Source organism: Epargyreus clarus, unplaced genomic scaffold, assembly GCF_041222505.1.
Source record: "Epargyreus clarus isolate Ecla_fem2 unplaced genomic scaffold, WU_Ecla_fem_2.2 ptg000027l, whole genome shotgun sequence".
Lineage (NCBI taxonomy): Eukaryota > Metazoa > Arthropoda > Insecta > Lepidoptera > Hesperiidae > Epargyreus > Epargyreus clarus.
This window is the reverse complement of record NW_027332234.1, coordinates 10,843,651-10,867,326: the sequence shown is the minus strand read 5'-3', so window position 1 is coordinate 10,867,326 and position 23,676 is coordinate 10,843,651. Positions and strand designations below refer to the sequence as shown.

At 35.6% G+C, this 23,676-nt stretch overlaps 2 protein-coding genes across 3 annotated transcripts; one reads left to right on the top strand and one right to left on the bottom strand.

The window, feature by feature from the left end:
- Positions 1-888: 888 nt before the first annotated feature.
- ND-75 (NADH dehydrogenase (ubiquinone) 75 kDa subunit) lies at positions 889-15,916 on the top strand. Its single transcript, XM_073088589.1, has 14 exons — positions 889-984; positions 1,309-1,474; positions 1,911-2,242; positions 2,513-2,654; positions 3,110-3,235; positions 3,524-3,619; positions 4,044-4,217; positions 5,598-5,763; positions 6,292-6,443; positions 11,770-11,976; positions 12,368-12,542; positions 13,286-13,448; positions 13,827-13,974; positions 14,598-15,916. Exons 2-14 carry the CDS (start codon positions 1,310-1,312, stop codon positions 14,742-14,744), a joined length of 2,193 nt encoding a protein of 730 aa, XP_072944690.1. The 5' UTR covers positions 889-984; position 1,309; the 3' UTR covers positions 14,745-15,916.
- LOC140753798 (uncharacterized) lies at positions 15,904-21,906 on the bottom strand. Of its 2 annotated transcripts, XM_073088583.1 has the most exons (9): positions 21,658-21,904; positions 19,916-20,082; positions 19,469-19,684; positions 18,847-18,958; positions 18,363-18,518; positions 18,038-18,162; positions 17,051-17,241; positions 16,650-16,828; positions 15,904-16,062 (listed from the first exon to the last, which is right to left on the bottom strand). In XM_073088583.1, exons 1-9 carry the CDS (start codon positions 21,823-21,825, stop codon positions 16,003-16,005), a joined length of 1,374 nt encoding a protein of 457 aa, XP_072944684.1. In that variant the 5' UTR covers positions 21,826-21,904; the 3' UTR covers positions 15,904-16,002. The 2 variants fall into 2 exon arrangements, with proteins under 2 accessions (XP_072944684.1, XP_072944685.1); XM_073088584.1 differs by lacking the exon at positions 19,469-19,684 and having other exon boundaries at positions 21,658-21,906.
- Positions 21,907-23,676: the final 1,770 nt, after the last annotated feature.

The window sequence follows — 23,676 nt, the reverse complement described above, 5'->3', positions numbered from 1 at the left end:
AACTTTTATCTATAATATACGCTAAAAAGACATAATTATTTTATATTTTCTGATAATCTTTTTCTATAATATGCGCCATGGAAACGTATATTATATTTTTCAGATGACCTTTTTGAAAACGTTGTCATGAAACGAACTTAGGGGATGACTACGACATCTGGATTATCGATGATACTCCATAGTATTTGATACAAAATGATTTATGGTATAATTATTTCTCAACAATATATAGTACAATTGACTAAAATGTAATACAATACTTTACATTTTCCAACCAGTGGCAAGTGACGATAACTTTGCAACACGACGCACCTGCACATTGTCCTGAGCACACGCATGTGGCCGCGCGGTATAATTTGTATTCGGTCGTCGATTGTTATTCCAAGGTCGATTTTTATTCGAACGTCGATTGTTATTCGTACGTCGATTGTTATTCGTACGTCGATTTTTATTCGAACGTCGATTGTTATTCGTACGTCGATTGTTATTCGTACGTCGATTGTTATTCGTACGTCGATTGTTATTCGAACGTCGATTGTTATTCGAACGTCGATTGTTATTCGATTGTTTTTTTGTTACTACGAATAAATCGACAATCGATTGTTGATTCCGTCGATTGTCGATTTATTCGATTGTTTTTTTTAGAACAATCGCCCATCGCTAAGACAATACAATCTGACATTAAACGAACTGTCATCTACATGTGAAAAATTACAATACAGCATTTAAATACACATCTCAAAACAATTAAATAACTTTCATATGAAATACTTTTATTAATATGAAAATAAAATAAAGTACATAATTTTAGTTCTCGTTGGTACTTTATAATATTCTTTTCTAAATATATTAAGTATTTTCCGATTACTGATGTTACTTCCTTATCTTTTAAACGCACCTAGAAGGAATATTAGGATTGTCTATTCCTATAATGTTGACGTGACATTGACAGTGAAACTGTCACTTTTAATAAAACCTTAAAAAGTCAGTAAATTCCTTTTCACACACGTTATTATCTTAAATACGAATAAAATTGCTTCATAGTGTATTTTAGGTGGTTTTGCTTAAATTTATTTTGTAGTACATAATTTAGAAAGTGCTATATTATTCACAAGTATAGGTTATGGGTACCTACTTATGTAACAACAACAGATGATTTTGTTGTATAATTCTGCGTATTAGCGTCGTAAGATTGCAGTATTTGAATATAGTCAAATATAGTCCAGTTGTTTGGCAATAAGAGTTAGGCTTAGTGTTAAAAACTGTGAGGTTTTTCTGTGTAGTTACGTGTATTTGTTGGTGACGCAGAATGCTGCGGCAGCCGCTGACCCGGGCGCTAGCGCTGAGCTCGCCGACGCGCGTGGCGCCGCTGGCCGCGCGCCGCTACGCCGAGGCCCAGACGCAGCCCGAGAAGGTCGAGGTGTTCATCGACGACAAGCCTGTATATGTTCCTCCAGGCACCACTGTTTTGCAGGTAACCTTGTGCAATATGGGTTTTGAAGTAATTGATAACAAATCTCTTTAGTTTTGATTTTTGTGGTACCACTAAACATTATTGTATCATCATTTTAATTATGAATGTTAGGTGCAATACAGTAGATTTAAAAATTGAGTTTTTTTATAATCTTATAGATGGTTCAATGTTTTTATGATTACCAGCAACAACCATTTGTGTTAGATATTAATTTTATCACTTGATTTAATGATAAAGAAATTATTATGGGGAAATCTACATGCCCCATTTCTGTAAGAAAGTGTTATGAATGTTCAAAAATCTATTATCTGCATTGGCGCAGTAATTTGAACCATGACCTAAATATTTCTTATTTGAAACAAGGCTGCACTCAGGACTGGTACAGAAATGAGTTCATATTTAATAACAACCATTAAAACAATTTGTTTGTGTGCAGGCCGCAGCTGAAATTGGTGTAGAAATCCCCCGATTCTGTTACCATGAGAGGCTGGCAGTAGCTGGCAACTGCCGCATGTGTTTAGTTGAAGTGGAGAAGTCTCCCAAACCAGTAGCCGCTTGTGCCATGCCCGTGATGAAAGGCATGCGGGTGAAGACCAACTCAGACCTCACAAGGAAGGCTCGGGAGGGAGTCATGGAGTTCCTGTTAGTCAACCATCCTCTGGACTGCCCCATTTGCGACCAGGGAGGTGAATGTGACCTTCAAGATCAGTCAATGGCATTCGGCTCTGATAAGAGTCGCTTCACAGATATTCACTTCTCTGGAAAGAGGTTAGTAATGCAGACTTTTTAAATTGATATTAAAATGCCACCTCATGCCTAACCAACACATTGATTTTCTATATACTTAACATATTTTTTTCGAAAATTTTTGTTTTTAATTACACTTAGACCCATTTGGCCAATTAACACTACTCAAAAATCTGGTTTCTGTTCAGGGTCCTTGTATACTAGTCTTTATATGTGTCCAAGGTACCGATGAGACATATATTCCTATTATGGGAGAATGTTATTTATATTAACAAAATAATTTTGTTTTAGGGCTGTTGAAGATAAAGATGTGGGCCCTTTAATCAAGACTATCATGACCCGGTGCATCCACTGCACACGTTGCATTCGCTTTGCATCTGAAGTAGCCGGTGTTGATGATTTCGGAACAACAGGCAGAGGAACTGACATGCAGGTGAGTTTCTGTCCCTTACTAATACTATGACTTATAAAGTCTATCCTTGTCTGAATTGATAGATGATCTGTATAGTTAGCTACCCATACCCAGGTTTTTTTTAGATACTGTACAATCAGATACTTGTCTTTGAAATTATCTATACTTAATAATGCTATTATTCAAAGATCGAAATTAGATAATTTTTGATAGGCAAGAAATTGTATAGGGAATTTGTTGCCATAGTGTGTTGTAATCTTTATTGTATGAGGTTGAATTAATCAGTGTTGTAACCTTTATCAAACACAGTTGCTAAGAAAAAGATCATCATGAAATGTGTATAAGCCAGCGAAACAAAAAGGTCACTGAATCACAGGCGGACTTTTTTCACTGGGGGCCTCCATTCAATTATTCGCCCCAGGCCGCCGACGATCTTAGTCCGCCACTGTAGTATTATTGAAAGTTATAAATTTCAGGTTGGCACATATGTGGAGAAAATGTTCCTGTCCGAATTATCTGGAAATATTATTGATTTGTGCCCTGTTGGAGCCCTCACCTCGAAGCCTTACAGCTTCGCCGCTCGACCCTGGGAGACCAGGAGGGTATGTGGATATTAATTGAATGACATCTTATTTTTTGCTAAAGTACGATTACAATTACGAAAATGAATTACTGATGCCAAAAAAATCACCAAGTGTTAATAAATAATTGTCTTATTATTTTTCATTTACTCATTATCCATTATTTCAATTGAATGACTAATAGATTCTGAATATTTTAATGTGTATTTTGAGTCTGGGTATTTTTGTATGTCTATAGTATTTACAACTTGATACATTCATTATGTCTTGGTGTTGTGAGGTTTGTTTAACTTGAATATTCCTTTTCAGATCGATTCAGTAGACGTTCTCGACCCATTGGGCAGTAACATCGTTGTCGCCACGCGTACAAATGAAGTGTTGCGTATTCTTCCTAGGACCAATGAGGTAATTTTTAATAACTGGCAGTTTAAATTACACTCTAAAAATCGTTTCCGATTAGATTCGTGACGAAGTATTAGATTTGCAGATTGTACCTTATGTAATTGCAAATTATTTTGCAAAACTACATTTCTGATTTCTCTTATATTTTTTTCTTTATTTATCTAATTTATTTCTATTTTACTAACTAGCCAAATTATTTCAAATTTTGTGTAGACTTTTTACTTTAACCAATCTATACCAGACATCATTGCCAATATTTCGGATGGTACTCTCGCGCTAGTGGTAACCCAGTCCGCTGTGTTAATGTTGTACTTTCAACCAATCTATACCAGACATCTGTTATTATCATTGTTTTATAGAAACAATTGCTTGGTCAATACTCTTGCCACCCACCAGTTTGTGGTGTTTATGTTGTATCGGTGTGCAGGAAATCAATGAGGAGTGGCTGTCGGACAAGTCGCGGTTCGCGTGCGACGGGCTGAAGCGGCAGCGGCTGGTGACGCCCATGATGACGGACAGCCGCGGCAACCTCGCGCCCGTCGAGTGGGAGGACGCCATCGTCGCCGCCGCGAGGGCGCTGCGCGACTGCCCGCCTGACAAGGTACGATAATACTGCTATTACTAGGAATATAGCATGTGCATAGATAGCATCGTTAGCACAATGATAACATTATAGGTATTAAATTTTGGATCAGGGTACGGATACATATTATACTAGTTTAGATACGGGTACAGATATGAAACTATTTCGGATTATTCGGTATAGTTACAGATATTGGATTATTAAGTAATTGTAAAAGTACACAAGAAGCATTTATGTAATGATTTCACTAAGGAACGCGCGCGAGTAGTGTATGGCGGGCGGGTGTGCGGGTCGAAATTTATTTGAACTCCGCCTTTATCCTAATTTTTCGATACTTTTAAATCAGATTCACGTACAGTTTGGAATAGATTTTTACTTCCCATATAAAATATCGGTATACATATAGTGTCGGTTACAGTTCTTTATAAGTAACCAGTTAAGACTACATCATTTTTGCGATCACTGATCATTTACTGCGCAAAACTTGCGCTATTTAAGATTGTTGCTCAAGATGACGGACTCTGACATTTATTTCGATTCTCATATGCGTTGTTGGCAGACACCATATAGTTTCTGACTATTTAAAAAATGGTATATAAATAGGATGATAAAAAGTAGAATTATACGTGATTGCTGATTATAAATATTTACAAACGATTATATTTATATTTTAATGATTTATGATTATATTTTAATGGAGCAAAATCTATATGTTGTTTCTAACTATACAGGGTGAATTTTTAAAACGGGCCTTCAGGGCCAAATCCGAAACTATAAGGATTAGCGAATAATGCTGAAAGGAGTTACGAGGCAGATTTTGATAAAAACTAAAACTGCATCATTACTTTTTTAAAATAACTTTTTCCCTAGCCGGGAATCGAACGAGTTCATTTTGAAAAAAATAAATGCACGCTCTATGTTATTCCACTATCTGATAGTGTTGCTTATAAGGATTAAATTCTGGGAAGTAATGTTATGTGAAAAATTAAAGGAAAAGGAAAATTTTGAAGAAAATACGTATTTTTCCATACATTGGCATACTAATCCTTAAGGATTATACCTAACAAATGATTTATGTATAATTCTTTAGAAACAAACATAAGTCATACCATTGAAGAATTTCTATCTATCATTGGCAATCATTGTAATTTTTGTTTGAACCTGATAACCCTCTTAGTTTAAAAGTTATAGCGATTTATTTACTTCAGGTGCACGATTCCCAAAAAAAAAAATCAAAAGGTCGTAAAACCCAAAAAAAACATTTTAATTTCTTTTTGTCGAAAAAATGCGGTTTAATTTTGCCTGTTTCAATATTTGCACATTATGGAGATTCACCCTATATAATTAACTTATATATGTACGTATATTACTTTTATAAAAATAATTGTTTGTACGCAGCTATTGGTGGTGGGTGGCGAGCTTGCGGACGCGGAGTCGCTTGTAGCGTTAAAGGACCTCGCCAACCGCCTGGGTTCGGAGGCTGTCTGCACCGAGCAGTACTTCCCGCTCGACGGCGCCGGCACAGACCTGCGATCGTCATACGTACTCAACACTAAGATCGCTAGTATGTTCCCTTTAATAATTACAGATACTTTACCCATGTTATGTAAGGTGTTAAAAAAAATTGATACGATTAAAAAAAAATTGTTATTGAAAAGAGTGTGCCTAATAGGTGTTACTATGAAAAATGCAATATCCTGTATCTTGCATATTTTTCATGTGTGTGTGGGATACTTATATGTTCTTAATTACAATATTTTTTCTTATATTGACAAAGTGATTTGTGAAAAGACAAGGCAGGTTGTATTCACAAACAGAGATTATGATGAAGTTACTATTAAGTTTTTTTTTAATTTAAAGCAAATAAATTACTTACAACATTATGTTTTAAGTTCTTTTAATGGTACATGGCTTAGTAATATGGTCTAACAATGGTTGCATTGATAAGTAACTTTAGAATTTGAGGTTGTTTTAATTAAACATGTTTTCACATATTCAGTTAAGTAAAATTACTTACCAATTTCTTACTAGATTGTATGTTCTTTTTTTATTTAGTTCATGATGATATTATAATATTAACCCGTTACCCCAGATGTGGAGGATGCGGACTTCGTTCTATTGATCGGCACGAACGTTCGCTTCGAGGCGCCGCTGCTGAACGCGCGCATCCGTAAGGCCTTCGTGCACAAGGAGACTGACATCGCGCTCGTTGGGCCCAAAGTTGACCTCACCTACGAGTACATGGTAACTTATTATGATATGCGACTAAGCTATATGACATATATGTAAAGGATATCACTATCTGTGCTAGTGACATTCCATTTCTATTATTTATGCAGTGATCATATAATCTACGGAACTATTAGCTGTGAGTGTGACGTGAGTGACACCGGCGATCAATTTTAGAAGATAAAAGAAATACGTGGAAAATATTCTCCTGCTTAATGTAAAAAGAAGTATAATATTATTTAAACTAGAAGTAAAGGCTTTAAATGTTGTTTTTGTTATTTCAGGTAAGCTATTCTGTTTAAAATATGTTAATTGTAGTAAACTTGTGTATAAAAGTGATGAATAAAAGATTTTGTTATTTCAGAAAACGCAATTACGTCTTTATTTCACCTGAGTATATACCATTATAAAACAACATTTTCCGCAATAAAAATACAACAAATATGGAGAAGTTAAGATTTGATTTTTGTGTGAAAACATCAGCAGATGGAAAATCAAACATTATTTGCATAACCTCAATAGGAACACCTGATGGCCAAACTTTTGGCATACCGGCCGAACATCAACCTGCAAACTTACACCAACTTATAACAAATACATCTAATTATGCCAAGATAAGAAAAACATTGAATAAAAGATATCAAACAAGGAGAATATGGATAACTTTAACTGATGAAATATCAAAGGTATATTTAGATGAAGAACAAAATATACAATTTATGGATTTTTACCTTGAAGAGATTAATGAAAACATAAATGATTCAAAATCATTAACTGAAAGCCCAAATAAAACATTGGAAAAACTACTAGAGACATTACTCGAAGAAAAGCATAGAAAATCTGAAAATTTGGGAAAAATTGCAAAAGACTTTGTGCTTGAAAAATTTACTGGTAAAAACGCAAACGCTCACCAATGGATTAAGGACTTCAACAAAGAATGTAAACGTTTCCATATTGATGAAGACAGAAAAAAAATTGAAATTTTAAAACAATTCCTAGAATATTCAAGTGTAAACTGGTACAGTTGTATGTTAATGAAATTTACAATAGAATCAGAGTGGATTAGATGGGAAAAAAACTTCTGTGAAACATTCGGAAACAAAGGTTGGTCGCCGATCAGATATGCTCTTGGATTTAAATATCAAACAGGCTCATTGCTTGAGTATGCATTGAAGAAAGAGAAATTGTTATTAGAGGTTAGGAAGACGATTGATACAGGTACTCTTATAGACCTTATAGCCGCAGGCCTGCCTAATTACATGAGTGACAAAATTGACCGAGAGATGTTACAACAAACTGAAGATCTCTATAATGAGATCGGCAAATTAGAACATCTTGTTGGGAAGAACAAATATGAAAAAAAGAACTACACGCACTCTGACATAAAAACAAAAAAAAATGAAGAAAAGAAACCATGCCAAATTTGTGTCAATGAGAAAAAAGGGAAACGTTTTCATCCTGAGGAAAACTGCTGGTTCAATGCGAAGAATCAAAAATATGTTGTGAAAAGCGTGAATAACTCTGAATTAGAAGTTGAACTTAATGAGGAGAATCCAAAAAACTAGAAGTATCACCATTAATAAAAATAAAGTTATTATTAAATGACACTTTAAATGTTACTGCAATTTATGATTCTGGTTCAAATGTATCGTTAATTAATGCAAAGTTATTGAAAATACATAATAAAGAAGAAGACACATTTAATAAGCAAACAGCAAACTTAAAAACTATTAATGGTGAGAAAAAAACAAAAGGTATGGTAACATTGAAAATAAAAATATATGACATTGAAAGAGAAATGAATATTTTTGTAATAGATAATGAAAATTTTCACTATGATTTTCTCATTGGTTTGGATTGTATCAAAGAATTTAGATTAATACAAAACGAAAAATTGAATATCATACAATGTAATAATACACATAAAGAGAATAAAATCCAAAATGAAGAGGATAACAAAAATAAATACTCCGAAACAAATATTTTGAATGTCGAAATTCCTGATGTACTAGGTGACAAAAATGAACAAGATGCGACTCTAAATTCTGAGGTACGGAAACAAGAAATTAACTATTTAAACCAATGTGAAATAAATTTCAATGAGCACATAAATTTAAATGAATTTGAAATTTCAGTTAACCATCTAGATTTATGTAAACGAACTGAAATTGATAAATTGATAGAAACATACAAACCAGTCTTCGCTAAGGACAAATACGACGTTGGTACAGTACGAGGTTATGAAGCTCACATAGACTTGACAGTAGATCAATATTGCTACAAGCGCCCTTACAGATGCACAACTGATGATAGAAAAGAAATTGAGAATCAAATATCAAAACTATTGAAGAAAAACTTAATTGAGGAATCATATAGCCCTTTTGCTGCTCCGGTCACCTTAGCATACAAGAAAGAAGATGGGAAAAGAACAAGACTGTGTATTGATTTTCGAGAATTGAATAAAATTGTTGTCCCTCAATCACAGCCGTTCCCGTTGATTGAAGACTTGATGGTAAAGACCGTAAACTGTGAGTATTATTCCACTTTTGATATAAATTCAGCATTTTGGTCCATTCCTTTGAGAATTCAAGATAGATATAAGACAGCTTTTGTCACACAAGAAGGCCATTTTCAGTGGACATGCCTTCCATTTGGTTTAAAGACGGCTCCAGCTATTTTCCAAAGAATATTGAGAAATATAATAAGAAAATATAATCTCTCAGATTTTACAGTAAATTTCATAGATGATATCTTGGTTTTTTCTAAAAGTTTCGAGGAACACATAACACATATATCAAAACTACTTGACGCAATATTAACAGAAGGATTTAGACTGAAATTCTCGAAGTGCACTTTTGCAAACAATCATGCCAAGTATTTGGGACATATAATAAAAAAAAATTCAGTTACACCTCTCAAAGATTATTTAACGGCTGTCAAGAACTTCCCCATTCCAGAAACAAAGAAAAATATACGCCAGTTCCTGGGAAAAGTAAATTTTTATCATAAATTTATACCACACAATGCAATTATCCTGGAACCTTTACACAATCTGTTACGGAAAGATGTTAAATTTATATGGACCAAAGAATGCCAAAAATCATTTGATAAAATAAAAGATTTACTATGTTCGAAACCAATTCTAAAAATATTTGACCCAGAACAACCAATTAAAATATACACTGATGCCAGCATTCAAGGAGTGGGAGCTGTGTTAAAACAGGAAGATGAAAACGGAATAAATAAACCTGTTGCTTATTTCTCAAAGAAATTGACCGACACTCAAAAGAAAAAAAAGGCAATATATTTGGAATGCTTGGCAATTAAGGAGGCTGTAAAATATTGGCAACACTGGCTTATGAATAAAGAATTTATAGTATATTCAGATCATAAACCATTAGAAAATCTTAACATCAAGTCTAGAACTGATGAGGAACTGGGTGATTTGACATACTACTTATCACAATACAATTTTAGGATAAAATATAACCCAGGACAGTCAAATCAAGAAGCGGACTGCTTAAGTAGAAATCCAGTTTTAGAACCTAGTGACAATACTGAAGATTTTTTGAAAGTTGTAAACTTAATAAACATGCAAGATATAAAAAAGGACCAAGACACAAATATAATTGTACAAGACAGAAAATCAAAGTTTATACTGGAAAATAATATTTATTACAAAAAGAATAAAAGAAGGAATAAAATTATACTATCAGAAGCATTTAGCAAAACACTAATTAAAAATGTCCACAATACTTATAACCACATTGGGAGAACCCAAATGATAAATAAAATAACTCCTTTCTATACAGCAAAGAATATCTACACAAATATTAAGAAACTCTGTGATGAATGTGACATTTGTATTAAAAACAAATCAAGAAGAAATCCAAAATTTGGTTTGATGTCCCATTTAGGCCCAGCAACCCGTCCTTTTGAAATTGTATCAATTGACACTATTGGAGGCTTTGGAGGATCAAGGTCTACAAAAAAATACTTACATCTCTTGGTTGATCATTTTACACGATATGCATACATTTTGACATCAAAAAATCAGAACTCCAATGATTTTATCAAGTTGATAGAAAAAGTGACACAAAGCAATAATATAGATATGCTATTAACAGACCAATATCCTGGCATAAATTCCAAAGAATTTAAAGACTTCTTGAAAAAGAAAAATATAACAATGGTATTCACTGCTGTGGACGCGTCATTTTCAAATGGCCTTAATGAAAGGCTGAACCAAACTTTAGTCAATAGGATAAGGTGTAAAATAAATGAAGGGGACAAGAAAACAGCATGGACCACTATTGCACAAAAATGTGTAGAAAAATATAACGAAACCGAACATACAGTTACTAAGTTTACCCCAAAATATCTTTTAGAGGGAGAGAATATGGATATTCTGCCACTGGAATTGAAAAAAGGATGTACAGTAGAAGATCTGAGAAAAGATAGAGAGCTAGCATTCGAAAGTTCAATAAAATCTCACAACTATAATAAAAAAATATATGATCTAAAAAGAGAAGAATATAAATTTGAAGTGGGTGATAGAGTATATGTAGAAAATGGGAACCGGCTAAATAGGAAGAAAATGGATGAATTAAGGATTGGACCATATAAAATCCTAAGGAAGATTTCGAATTCAGTCTATGAAGTTGATGCTGGACATAAGAAGGCGGAGTCAAACTTCTACCATGTTACAAAGTTAACTCCAGTAATGAGTAGCTCTTGATGGAACAATCATTATGATGTTGTTCTCTCCGAGGGTGGGAGATGTAAAGGATATCACTATCTGTGCTAGTGACATTCCATTTCTATTATTTATGCAGTGATCATATAATCTACGGAACTATTAGCTGTGAGTGTGACGTGAGTGACACCGGCGATCAATTTTAGAAGATAAAAGAAATACGTGGAAAATATTCTCCTGCTTAATGTAAAAAGAAGTATAATATTATTTAAACTAGAAGTAAAGGCTTTAAATGTTGTTTTTGTTATTTCAGGTAAGCTATTCTGTTTAAAATATGTTAATTGTAGTAAACTTGTGTATAAAAGTGATGAATAAAAGATTTTGTTATTTCAGAAAACGCAATTACGTCTTTATTTCACCTGAGTATATACCATTATATATATAATACGACACAGCAAAGAAACAGATCGATTTTTTATTTTAGGCGACTTCAAAATTTAGATGACGAATTTTTTATTCTATAGACGCAATACATTTTAAAATGATTAATTAAACTTCTAAATTATAAATAACAATTATTGATTAAATGAACTTTGAGTTAAGTTTAGTACGTAACTTTAATTTTATATTTTGCAATTGTTGTAGCACGTCGGCGATTCAGCGTCTGTAGTGAAAGATCTCGCGACGGGCACGTCCTCTCATGAGGTTCAAAAGCGGCTGGAGAACGCCAAGCGACCCGTGGTCATCCTCGGGGCAGACCAGCTGAAGACCGACGAGGGACCGGCCTTATTGGCTTACACGCAGGAGCTGGCGCTGCGCCTGCAGGACAAACTCGAGGATAAGAAGTGGAAGGTACTGTAACATAATTCTTAATTATTTGAATCTCAGTTTGTTACGTCTTGTTTCATTTTGGTAATATTGTAGCAAGATGTTAGTGTTAATAGTATATTATTGAACGTGTGTTATATAAATCTGTTGATTGTTGTATTATTTTTAATGTGCAATGGCTAGTCAAAATAATGGTGTTAAATGACGTACTCTTCTTCATTTATGGGCTTTAGTAAAAACATGAATAATATGAAATGAAACTAACATTAATAGACTGACTAATAGATAAAGCACACATTATTTCAAAGGAAATGAAATTTAGTTCTATATAATACAGATAAGCATTAAACCAGCGTATTAGATAATGATTTTTAAAAATATGTTATGAAAATTTACAAGTCAATGAATTCCTCAGGTGTTGAACGTGCTGCAACGCACGGCATCGCAAGTAGCGGCGCTAGACATTGGCTACAAAGCAGGGTTAGGTGAAGCACTCGCCGCCGGGCCCAAGGTGGTGTACCTGCTGGGCGCTGACGCCGGTGTGGTCACACGCGAGGCCTTGCCCAAGGACGCTGTGGTTATTTATCAAGGTATTATGTGATGTACACTTACATTTCGAGATAACTAGAATTCATTTTGGTTTTGTTTTTGTAAGAGTAGCAGTTTTAGAGATTTAAATCGCAGTAATAAAATTAATAAAACACCTAGCTCAAAATGCTAATATATAAAGCGGAATCATACGTATATTTTTACGTGTTAATGTAACGTTTGTTCGTAGTCTTGTTACGTTCAATTGGATCTGTAACTTAATACTTGTATTTTTGTCCTATTATAGTATTCATCCTTATTCATTTCACTTTCGTTTAATATTCTTAGTCATTATGTTTATCTTTATAAGTATATTCTTGTTTTACCCATACACTCTTGCTTCCTTTTCTCATTACATATTAAGGTTTTCGTTTCGTTCTTTCTATTTGCTCCTTCTCAATCCCTTTTCTCCTCAAAATGGTTGTGTGTCGTAACTATATGTTAGTAAAGATTACTCACTCCTACTAGTTTTTAGATCATTTTCGAATTTCGAAACGATATTTTCGAAATGATATTTGTCCGCACTTTTTCTTTGATTTTGTGTTTTAGCACCACTTGACTGCACATGTTGGCATTGTTCCGCGTAAATTACACCATGACAGCCATTAAATTTAACCAAAAATTTAGCCATTAAACGGCTGACACATTTGTCAGCCGTTTAAGCCATTTAATGGCTTCCTTCAATTACAAGGCGGTGAGATATCTATACTTATATACAGTCTTAACATGTTCGGTGTGTCGTCAGGTCACCACGGCGACGCGGGCGCGGCGATCGCGGACATCGTGCTGCCGGGCGCGGCGTACACGGAGAAGCGCGCCACCTACGTCAACGCGGAGGGCCGCGCGCAGCAGACGCTCGTCGCCGTGTCGCCGCCCGGCAAGGCGCGCGAGGACTGGAAGATCATCAGGTGGGTAGCGCGTTATTTGTTTAAAATACATTTTTAATAATATAGGAGGCAGACGAGTATGCAGTCCGTCTGATGGCAAGACCACCTGCAATTAACCCCGGTAAATTTTCTATCTAAGGTTGGTTACTGATGCACCGCTACCTTCGAGAACCAACCTTAAATGTTTAGAAACAGTTTGTCTCGTTTACCATTCCATTAAAACTAGTGGCGCTCAACACTGCTGTAATTAGGCATAAATATGTCGTCATATATTGCTCGAACAAGTCTTATCGATCTAAGATTATAGAATCGGAACGCGCTCCTGAACTAATAATATTGTGAAAATTTTGTGTTGCGTGTCCGTGAAATGTAACATGTGGTGTGTACCGTTGTCCGCAGGGCGCTATCGGAGGTGGCGGGCGCGCGACTGCCGTACGACACACTGGACGAGGTGCGCGAGCGGCTGGGCGAGCTCAGCCCCGCGCTGCTGGCGCTGGGCGCCGTGCCCGACAACAACTACTTCGCGCAGGCGCGCGCGCTCGCACAGGTACCGTGACGTCACCGCCTTGCCGCGCGGCTGGGCGAGCTCAGCCCCGCGCTGCTGGCGCTGGGCGCCGTGCCCGACAACAACTACTTCGCGCAGGCGCGCGCGCTCGCACAGGTACCGTGACGTCACCACCTGGCCGCACGAGTCGTGCCGACTTCCCGCAACTCGTCGAGAGATGGCGCTACACGGCTCTGAATCACGCTATCGAAGTTTTCCCAAAATTTCGTACATATACGACCTCCGAACTGAGACTGTTGGAGCACGGCCGCTCCCCGGGCATGATCACTTAGCCCGGCGGGAGATCTCCCTTTGCCAAAACTAATTGTACATACGACTACGTAAACAAAGTAGGTTTTCTGACATTACACGACGTTATGCTTGGTGAGTTCACGTTACATGCTGAATCCACGCCTACGAAATCGATGACACCTTGTAAATTAATTAAAAAAATAAAAAATAACTAGTATAAGTGTGTGTAGAGAATGCATACAAAAATATCCATGTTATGAGTATTAATACAAAATTTAATCTTAATTATTACAATCCAAGCATGTAAAATCACAACTAAAACTAGTGTTACACATAAAATCCAGACCATTTATTCAATCGTTACTCTATTCCAGAGCTTACAAAAGCCGATCTCCGGCAAGCTGGACTTTAAGATGAAGCAACTGGAGGACTACTTCATGACGGACGCGATCTCCCGCGCCTCGCCCACGATGGCCAAGTGCGTTCAGGCGGTACTCAAGCAGAAGCAATCCCCGTACTAAGCTACTAACAGCACACTTATACTCGTCAACTATGTTATTCTCTATTTAAATCTTCGTAATCGTTCTTTGATAGAAATAGTGCAGTCGAACGCAATAGATGTATCGATTATAATCTATAGATATTTATCGTATTGTAACTTAATCGATTGTTTTATCGAATTTGTGTGTTATCTTGCTAATAGTGCCGTTGCAAATTTAATCGATTTTCTATAGATATCGATAGATACGTACAGCTAATCGATATTTATCATACTTGTGTAAAATGTTGCGTAGCTGTCGGTATATGTTATCGATTTTTTGCACGAATTTAGTTAAATAGTGCAATTTGATATACCAATCATCGATTATCTCACTCGATTTAATAAGATATTCAAAGCTATTTTTAAATTACTCTTTTCTGTAGAAGATATAATATCGGTAGATTTTACTGTTTTTTCAAAGACATAACACGCTTTTGAGATCAGATCAGATTGTTCTGGAAATTTAGTATGAGTATTCGTGTGTTGATATAAATGAAATTCTGCTAATTATTGTACCAAAGGCTGCTTTGACTTGAGTATTCTAAAATAAATAGGTTCCCAAGGGAAAGCAGTCGCGGTTTTAGCTTAGGTATAAAAATGTAAAATGTAGCCTTTCTGCAATCATTTTTACGAAGAAAATACTTCAGAAATGCACCCCGTACAGTCGGATGCACATTCCTATACAATTTTATTGTTATGCATTTGACTGTACATGTACATTGTGATGTGAAGTTATTTATTTTGTATCTTATGTAAGCGTAACGTGTTTGAGAACAATTTATAATTAATAAATAAAATTAAATCAATTTATAGAACCCCCACGCAAAAAATATATAACACTAGGTTATTGGTAATTCAATTGAGCCTAAAAACTCAAATAGATATTTTATATATACCATACAAGCTTTTCTATACAGAACTGTATTCAAATTGGTTAATTCTTTTTAACCGACTTCTTAAAGATATGCCATACACATAGAAACAGATTAATATAACTCTGCGATGGGGGTAAATTTATTAATGACAAATCAAGTACTTCAGTAGTTAATACGTTTTTGGAAAAGAATTGTACAAACAAGGATTTTGAATGTAAGGACTGGTTTTGTAAATATGCATCTAGTATAAAATAAATTCTAGTATAATGATTGTCGAGTTGTTACTTTTATTTCGTAATTTTGATACCCCATATAACATAGTTGAATATAAAGGTTATGCGGTTATTAGAGAACAAAGAAGTTTTAAAAGTAATCTGGAATAGGCAATTTTTCTGGGTTCAAACAATTTAGTCTTCTGTAGTCCTGTAACCAAATAAATCATGTTTAATAGTAAAATTATAAAAAAAATATTGATATGTTTTATTCGTCAAATATACATAGTATATTGAAATATAACTAGTAAATCCGTACCTAGCAGGGGACATTAGATACTTCATGTCTTCATCACGTTATCATTGTTAGATGTTTCGGCATGGGATAAATAAATTTTACAATATTTAAAACATTTTGCGTCATTGCAACAGGAATAATACTGAGCAGTGTATATGCGCAACTCCACTTATAAACCTAGGCCAACCCAACTTATATATCTAAGTTCACTTTTCAGAGGTCTGCTTGGTAGTGTATCGAATATAGTCCCCAGTATAAACTAGCGTAATGGCCACCGAGTTGTAAATAAACTTTTATTTTGCCACCTAAGGATCACAGAGATATAAATTATTTATTTATCTTTAGAATCAGCAGTCCGTACCCAGTACTAATTATTCAAGAATGTGTGTACTGTATATCTAGTAAAACATCAATGGCATTATTTACAACTCTTGGTTCTTAGTTAATAACCTTTCCTTATTACTTTCGATTTATATTTTTTTATTTATTATTGAACTCACATCAACTACTTTGCGCGCCATGTTCTTGTATTGACATTGTCTCAGTGTTTCGTTTGCTTGTTGCGCAAATTGCGCGTGCGCAGCAGACGTACCGGTCCATGGCGTGGATTCTCTTTCTTTCATTTTAATGTTCTTCACTGCCCTCAATGGCCTATTACTCGGTGGAACTGTGGGAATATCTGTGAATAGGTAGTTATTTCTATACTATTTAAGTAGTTTGCAAGAAATTAAGTAGGTAATAAGGTAAATTATATCATCTTCATTGCTCGAGTATTAATGCTGAGCTGAGATGATGATGATGATGATGGGTGGTCACGTAGTATCATGTGGGAAACCGGGAAATCGGTAGAAAAGAAACATGTATTTCTTTGCTATCATAGCTATTTTGTTATATTGCTCACCTGTTTCCAAAGGACTCTTTATTTTGCTCGACCTTTTACTTTTGGTAATAATGCTTTGCCGGTCGCATGTGCATTTTTTTTCTTTATATTCAGTTATTCGTTTAGATTCGGCTAGCTTTTTATTTGATTGCATCAACAAATAATTAACTTTTCGTTCATTTTCTTTCTTTTTATCATCTTCTTGTAGTTGTCTAAAATCATACAGAGTTAGTGTGAAGGTGGTATAGTCCACGCTAAACTGCTAATCCGCTCTGAAGTTGTTGCGAGCAGGTGTAGTCATACAATTTACTATGGCGACGCGATTCATTTCTGTATTCAGAGCGGACTAGCAGTTTTACGCGGACTATACAACCCTTCGTGATTTAACTTGGGAGTCACACCCATAGACTTAGAATTTCTTCTGACATCCAATATCTTTGGTCACACCAATTTCTGTCTACTAACAGCAGGGTACTTTTTTTTTTTTTGGGAACGTGGGAGCGACGCCGAGTTATGTGGGATTTTTACCGCACTAAAACCCCCCCGGTGGCCGTCCTCTGCGCTGCGTTGAGGGCTCCGGGATCTCCAAAGGAACGCAACCGGAGTCCTCTTAGCGCGTTGCCCCGTCGGGCTCCGCCCAGGTGAGCTTGACGCTCGCCACACCATCTGGTGTATACGACGGTATGCGACCACACATACCGTCGTCCTTCCCGGGGCCGCTGGCCGGGCGGTTCGAGCTCCCATTCTTGCCGCCCGCAACCCCGGAAGCCCCCTTTTAGTCGCCTCTTACGACAGGTAGGAGATACCGTAGCCCTATTCTAGTCCCGGAACTACAGGGACAAACAGCAGGGTACTAATGCAGTGCATATGTTCTTTTGCTACTTCTATACCATAAAAAATGTGCATATACATTTTAATTTTGTTTTAAATATTGAAATACTAATCAATATGCAGAGATAATCATGAAGGCTTTGATTTCGACTTAGAGTACCTACTGATTTATCTTACCGACTCAGCGTAGTTACACCGCTATTTACAAACTCTTCATATCGCGATTTCTTTTCTTCTTCCAACTTGTTTATTAAATCAAAATGTTTCATGCATTGTGGCGTGTCAAACCTTTTCTTGTGGATCTAAAAATTGTTATGAATATTTTGTAATTTTGTAAAACACTTAACACTAGCTGAGGTTTCTAATTATTATTTATTAATGTTACGCTGAAGTTTGGCTGTTGTTCGCTTGGTATGTATATGACCCACTTTATCATTATCGAATTGATACGGGATAATTGAATTACGGGCGACACAAATAATAAAATGGAAATTATACTCACCATTTCAATTTTATAATTTTTCCTGTCTTCATAGTTTCTCCAAATCTTTGCTTTGCGTTCATCTTCGTATTCTCTTACCATTTTCCTTTGTTCAACTTCTTTTCGATCAGCTATTATTTGTTCCAGATCTTTTCTGAAGAGGATTTTCTTTTCCGGCTACTTAAAAATATTAAATTTTATTACCTATACTGTAAGAAGCTTTTGCATGAATTATTTACTTATTGCATTATAGTCATTTTAAATTCAGCTGCCACATTTAAATTTTTGAAGGTATGTGCGTATTAGATTCAAATTATTACTTGTTTTAACGATAAATGAGGATATTACGAGGAATCCATCACGTCTGCGAGTTCAGTAAATATGTTCTCGAAGATGTGCAAGTCAATCAATACGTCCATGGCCAGTGCGTGCCCTAAACCTGTCTCATGCTGAGAGGAGAATCGTGCCCTGCAGTGAAGCAGTAATGCATTATTTTATACAATACCTCTTTAAGGGTTTCTTTTTCTATTAATTCCCTTATGAGATGTAAGTCTTCAAGCTCCTTATGTCTTCGTTTTTTCTCGTTTTGCGCTTTAATTTCATTTTGGGCTACGTACCTAGGAATAAAATAATATTAATTAATTTATATGTAGGTCGGCTATATAAAAAAGCAGTGATAGCCTAGTGGTTAAGAAACTCGGCCTCTTGATCGAAGGGTCCGAGGTTCAAATCCCAGAATCCCATCTCTGAGTTTTCGAAGGTTGTTGCGTATTAGAAATTAATTATCGCCGGAAACCTGCATGCCTGAGAAATCTCAAAAAAAAATATTTTTAAAGGTATGTAAAGTCTTGGTAGACTTATTGGTATACGCACTTGCCAGCGCGGTGGACTATGGCCTTATCCTTCTCAATCCGAGTGGAGACCCGTGCTCAGTAGTGGGACAGTAATGGTGATGAGGCTATGTATATATATATATATATATGGCAAAATATACTCAAATATTTTTTTACTCAAATAATACTACGACATATAATGAAAAAAATACATTATATGTGTAATATTTATGACAAAGAGAAATGTTGAAAATTAAGCATTTGGGGAATCAATTTTGTATTGACATTTCTTACATATATTTGTTCACTTGCGCAACTTCTTTGTTTTTGTCTCGTTTAAGTTTTGCTAATTCTTTTTCATGTTTTTCCATATTAGTAGCATTTTGTAAAGAACAACTAATTATATTTTTGTTGTCTTGTTGCTCACGAGCTTTTGCTTTATTCGCCAATTCCTTTTCAAATTCAATTTGAACATCTCTTTCCTCTAATGTTTTAGATTCGATTAGAGCGCTATGGAAAGGTACGTAATTGAAAATTAATTTTACACATACGAGAATTGCGTTATCTACCTTTTCGTTCAATAGAACAATGATTATAATGTTGATGATCAATGATTACTTTTAAACAGTATCTTAAAATATAATAAAGTTAGGATTTATTTATCTATTTTTATCATGACTATTAGTTATTAGTTATTTCTAATATTTTCAAAATAACCAACTGATGAAATATACAACAAACCTTAGTAGTCTTCTGCCATAGCAAGACTCGTCAAAAATCATCTTTTTCGCCTTTTCTATTGCTTCAGCAGTTGTATCAGTTTTATGCTTCATTTTGAACTGCCTTATCATAGCAACATCTTTTGCATGTTGCTTTTTCTTCTGCTTTTCCACTAGACATACGTGACCCTATGTACAAAGAACAGTCACATAAAATACCTATAATGCTTTGTTTTCGCCAGGAATTGATTGCTAAACTTTTGGTGAAGCTAAAGTGATTGCTAAAGTTTAGATGTATGATTTTCATGCACGGTTGGATGTATACTCGTGTTTTATGTATCTTACTTGATTTTGAATATAAACGTTATTTAAAATAGGTAAATTATTGTTTAATGTTTATTACGACACCTACAATGTTAATATATAACAGCGCAAGCATTAGTTTATGAAATGACCTAAGTATAATAATATGAGCATGGCCTTTTTATATTTTTTATTTCGAGAAAACACGCACTAGAGCCACAATAGGGATTCCACTGTCGAGGGTAGTGTAGCAACTAAAGTGCCCTGAAGTGCGACCTACTGTTGTAGACTTGTAGTATATTGCACTTTATGGACAAGTATTACGAAAAAAATGCACCAGCAATGTAAGGAGTTCTAATTAAACGACAACGAATATACAGTTTTTTAAATTTGTTCATACTTCGTGTAGAAGGTAGGTACTTCCTACACTTCCAACAAGTAAACTAACCATTTGTTTTGCTGCTATGAATAAGATTACGCATTAAGTTATTTATTGTGTTAATTTCAATTGTGGTATAATTTATGATTTTGCTTGTATAGCATTATTCAAAAGTGGTAGAGACTTTCGTTGTTCGACATTAGAGGCAGCGTCGCTACAGGTATTTCTGTCTAGTAAAACTTATGTTAAGCACGCTGTGTTCTGGCTTGACGGGTATGATAAGAAAGATTCTCATACGGGGCATTTTATCTCAGTCCTTAGGAGTTCTGTGCTCGACTTCAGGTGCCAGAGTTGCTACTTACCACTGGGTCGTGAGTGGAACTACGTGCTTGTATTATTGTAAAAAGATATTTGAACATATTTTCTTTGTGAATAATTTAATATGCCTCTACAGTCTATAACTCTATATCAGCCCAATACTTCAATATAGGATAGTACCTAAATATAATGAATAAAATATAATGGCTAAAAATGTAGCAGGTTCTTTTCCATGCATGTTTGATACTACGCTACGCTCTTCCAGTGAATTTATCTCAATTAAAAAGATATTGAATAAGCTACCTACACACAAGTTAAGGCGACAGGATAACAAAATCCGAGTGTGTTACGTCAGGTTGACCCAAATTTCGATTTAATAGGTAAGTAATATTAGAAAAATATAACAACGCTTTGTTATTGTATAAAAGCGTGTGTTCTTCTTGATGTTAAGTGATGTCATTATTATGTTTTGAGGACTGACTACTAGGTATAAGTCTCGTTTCAAACGAAAAAACTGGGTAAAGGCCTGTAGAGGGATTAAGGGTCTGCCTCCCTCTTTAGGTAAGAAAATATTACAATAGGTACTAATGTAACTTTACAAATTAGGACACAGCTCATATTATACGGGCGGCACACACAGGGGTGATGCTACCTACCAGAGCCGAACTACGTAGTATTCTATCACATTTTGGTATGACAATGTTCCATGGTAATTTCTATGAGATTTTTTGTTAAGGATTTAGATTATCATTCTTATTTTATACCTGTACAGTGTCAGGCCAAGTTTCAATCCATTTCTGCGATTTTTCGATTAAAGATTTAATGTATTCATTTTCAGGAGGTGACTTATTAATATCTGTTGGAGATCCTTGGCTTTTAAGTCGTTTCCATTCCTCTATATGCAAAATAAGATAGTTTGTACGACGTCCCATGGCTTTGCTATCAGATTTTTAATTTAAAATTGAAAGATGTATCGGTGTTGAAAATTGATGGGAATCGATGAGGCCATGCATTTTGTTTTTAAAGTTGTGATATATTCATTACTTTGCCACTACTGGGCAATGGTATTCTGTCAGAATGATAATAATAGGATTAAGACTTAGTCTACATGTTACATTTGAATTCGAAAAATGTCGAGCTTCGAATTCGAACCCAAACATATAGCGTACGATGTCCAGATTCGTACTATTGAGCAATCACCGTTAAAGTATTACTCAGAATTGAGTTAATAAGGCCAAAAAGTATCATATAACATAATTATTATAGAGTGATAGGGAAATTAAGCTCAACGGCGGCCACGGCCCATTTCGGACGGCGAGGGGCGCTCGTCCGTCACTGTCAGGCCTCTGTTATTTGCAGTATATTTTTGCATAAAAATAACTTTACTACGATGGAATATGCTTTGAAAAGATAAATCGTTCAAAGGAAACACCTTGTACGCTGAATTATACATGAATTGTTCTATGGTGGCGTGAAATCGATGTTTTGAAGTTATTTTCTTGTAGAGCTCTACTAGTAAACACTAAGTAAAACAAAGTAAGTAGTAAGTAAAGTTAATTATCGAAGGTAGGTATGGCATTCTTATTGGGTTGATTTTATTATTTTCTCACTGGATTTAAGAAATATGCGTTCAGGGTTGTGTGACAATAAAAGTTAAGGGACATCTAATTAATTAAGTTAAGTTAAGTTAAAAGTTAATGTGACAATATTTTATAGTAGAAACTAGTTAAGTTCAAATTAACGCAATACGTTTTTATAATAATAACTAAAGTCATTCAATTTCAATGTACAACTATTACCTAACATCTTTTTCGATAGCACAACAAAAAACACTACCTACTTATCGCAATTTCGATCACAAACAGGAGTTTTCGAAATTCGCAACGCATAAAATGAGCTCAGGCAGCTTCCGGGGGAACTTTTCACTTAACAGTATCTAATCCGGTAATAAATTCAACGCACGTAAGTTTCGAGCCGGTATTCTATTATATGCAAGAATAGGAAAGAACTCGTGCAGAATTTGGAACTTCTTGTTACCATACGTAACTACATAATACTCGTTTGTAAGTTAACGTAAAAATAATATGTACTTTTATGCAAAATATATTTTACTCATATACGGTGTTGTGTGGGATAACTTAAAACGTATATACAATTTGCTGTTTCACAGATTTTATTTAACTTGTCGTGACAGTGTGTCTTGCAAGCTTAATTTGACTCACTTTCCAGTCTCGAATGAAATTTGCAAAATAGTTTTTACGCAAAGGTTGGGACGTCTTTACGTGCAGAAATATACTTAGGATACCTCAGCTTTTCAAAATATTGGTACCGCAAGTAACACTTGTGGTGCAGGTAGGAATTGTACATGTTGTCCCTGTAGTTCCGGGACCAGAATAGGGCTACGGTATCCCCTGCCTGTCTTAAGAGGCGACTAAAAGGGGCTTTCGGGGTTGCAGGCGGCAAGAGTAGGAGCTCGAACCGCCCGGCTAGCGACCCCGGGAAGGACGGCTTTATGTGTGGTCGCATTCCGTCGTATACACCAGACGGTGTGGTGATACAAACTCACCTGGGCGGAGCCCGTCGGGGCAGTGCGCTGAGAGGACTCCGGTCGCGTTCCTTTGGAGACCCCGGAGTTCTCTACGCAGCGCCGAAGACGGCCACCGGGGGGGTTTTAGTGCGGTAAAAGTCCGACATAACCCCGTGTCGCTCCCACGGCACCGGGCACCTTTTGAAGGTTTCCCCCTCGAGAAAAAAAAAGAAAAAAAAAAAAAAGGAATTGTACA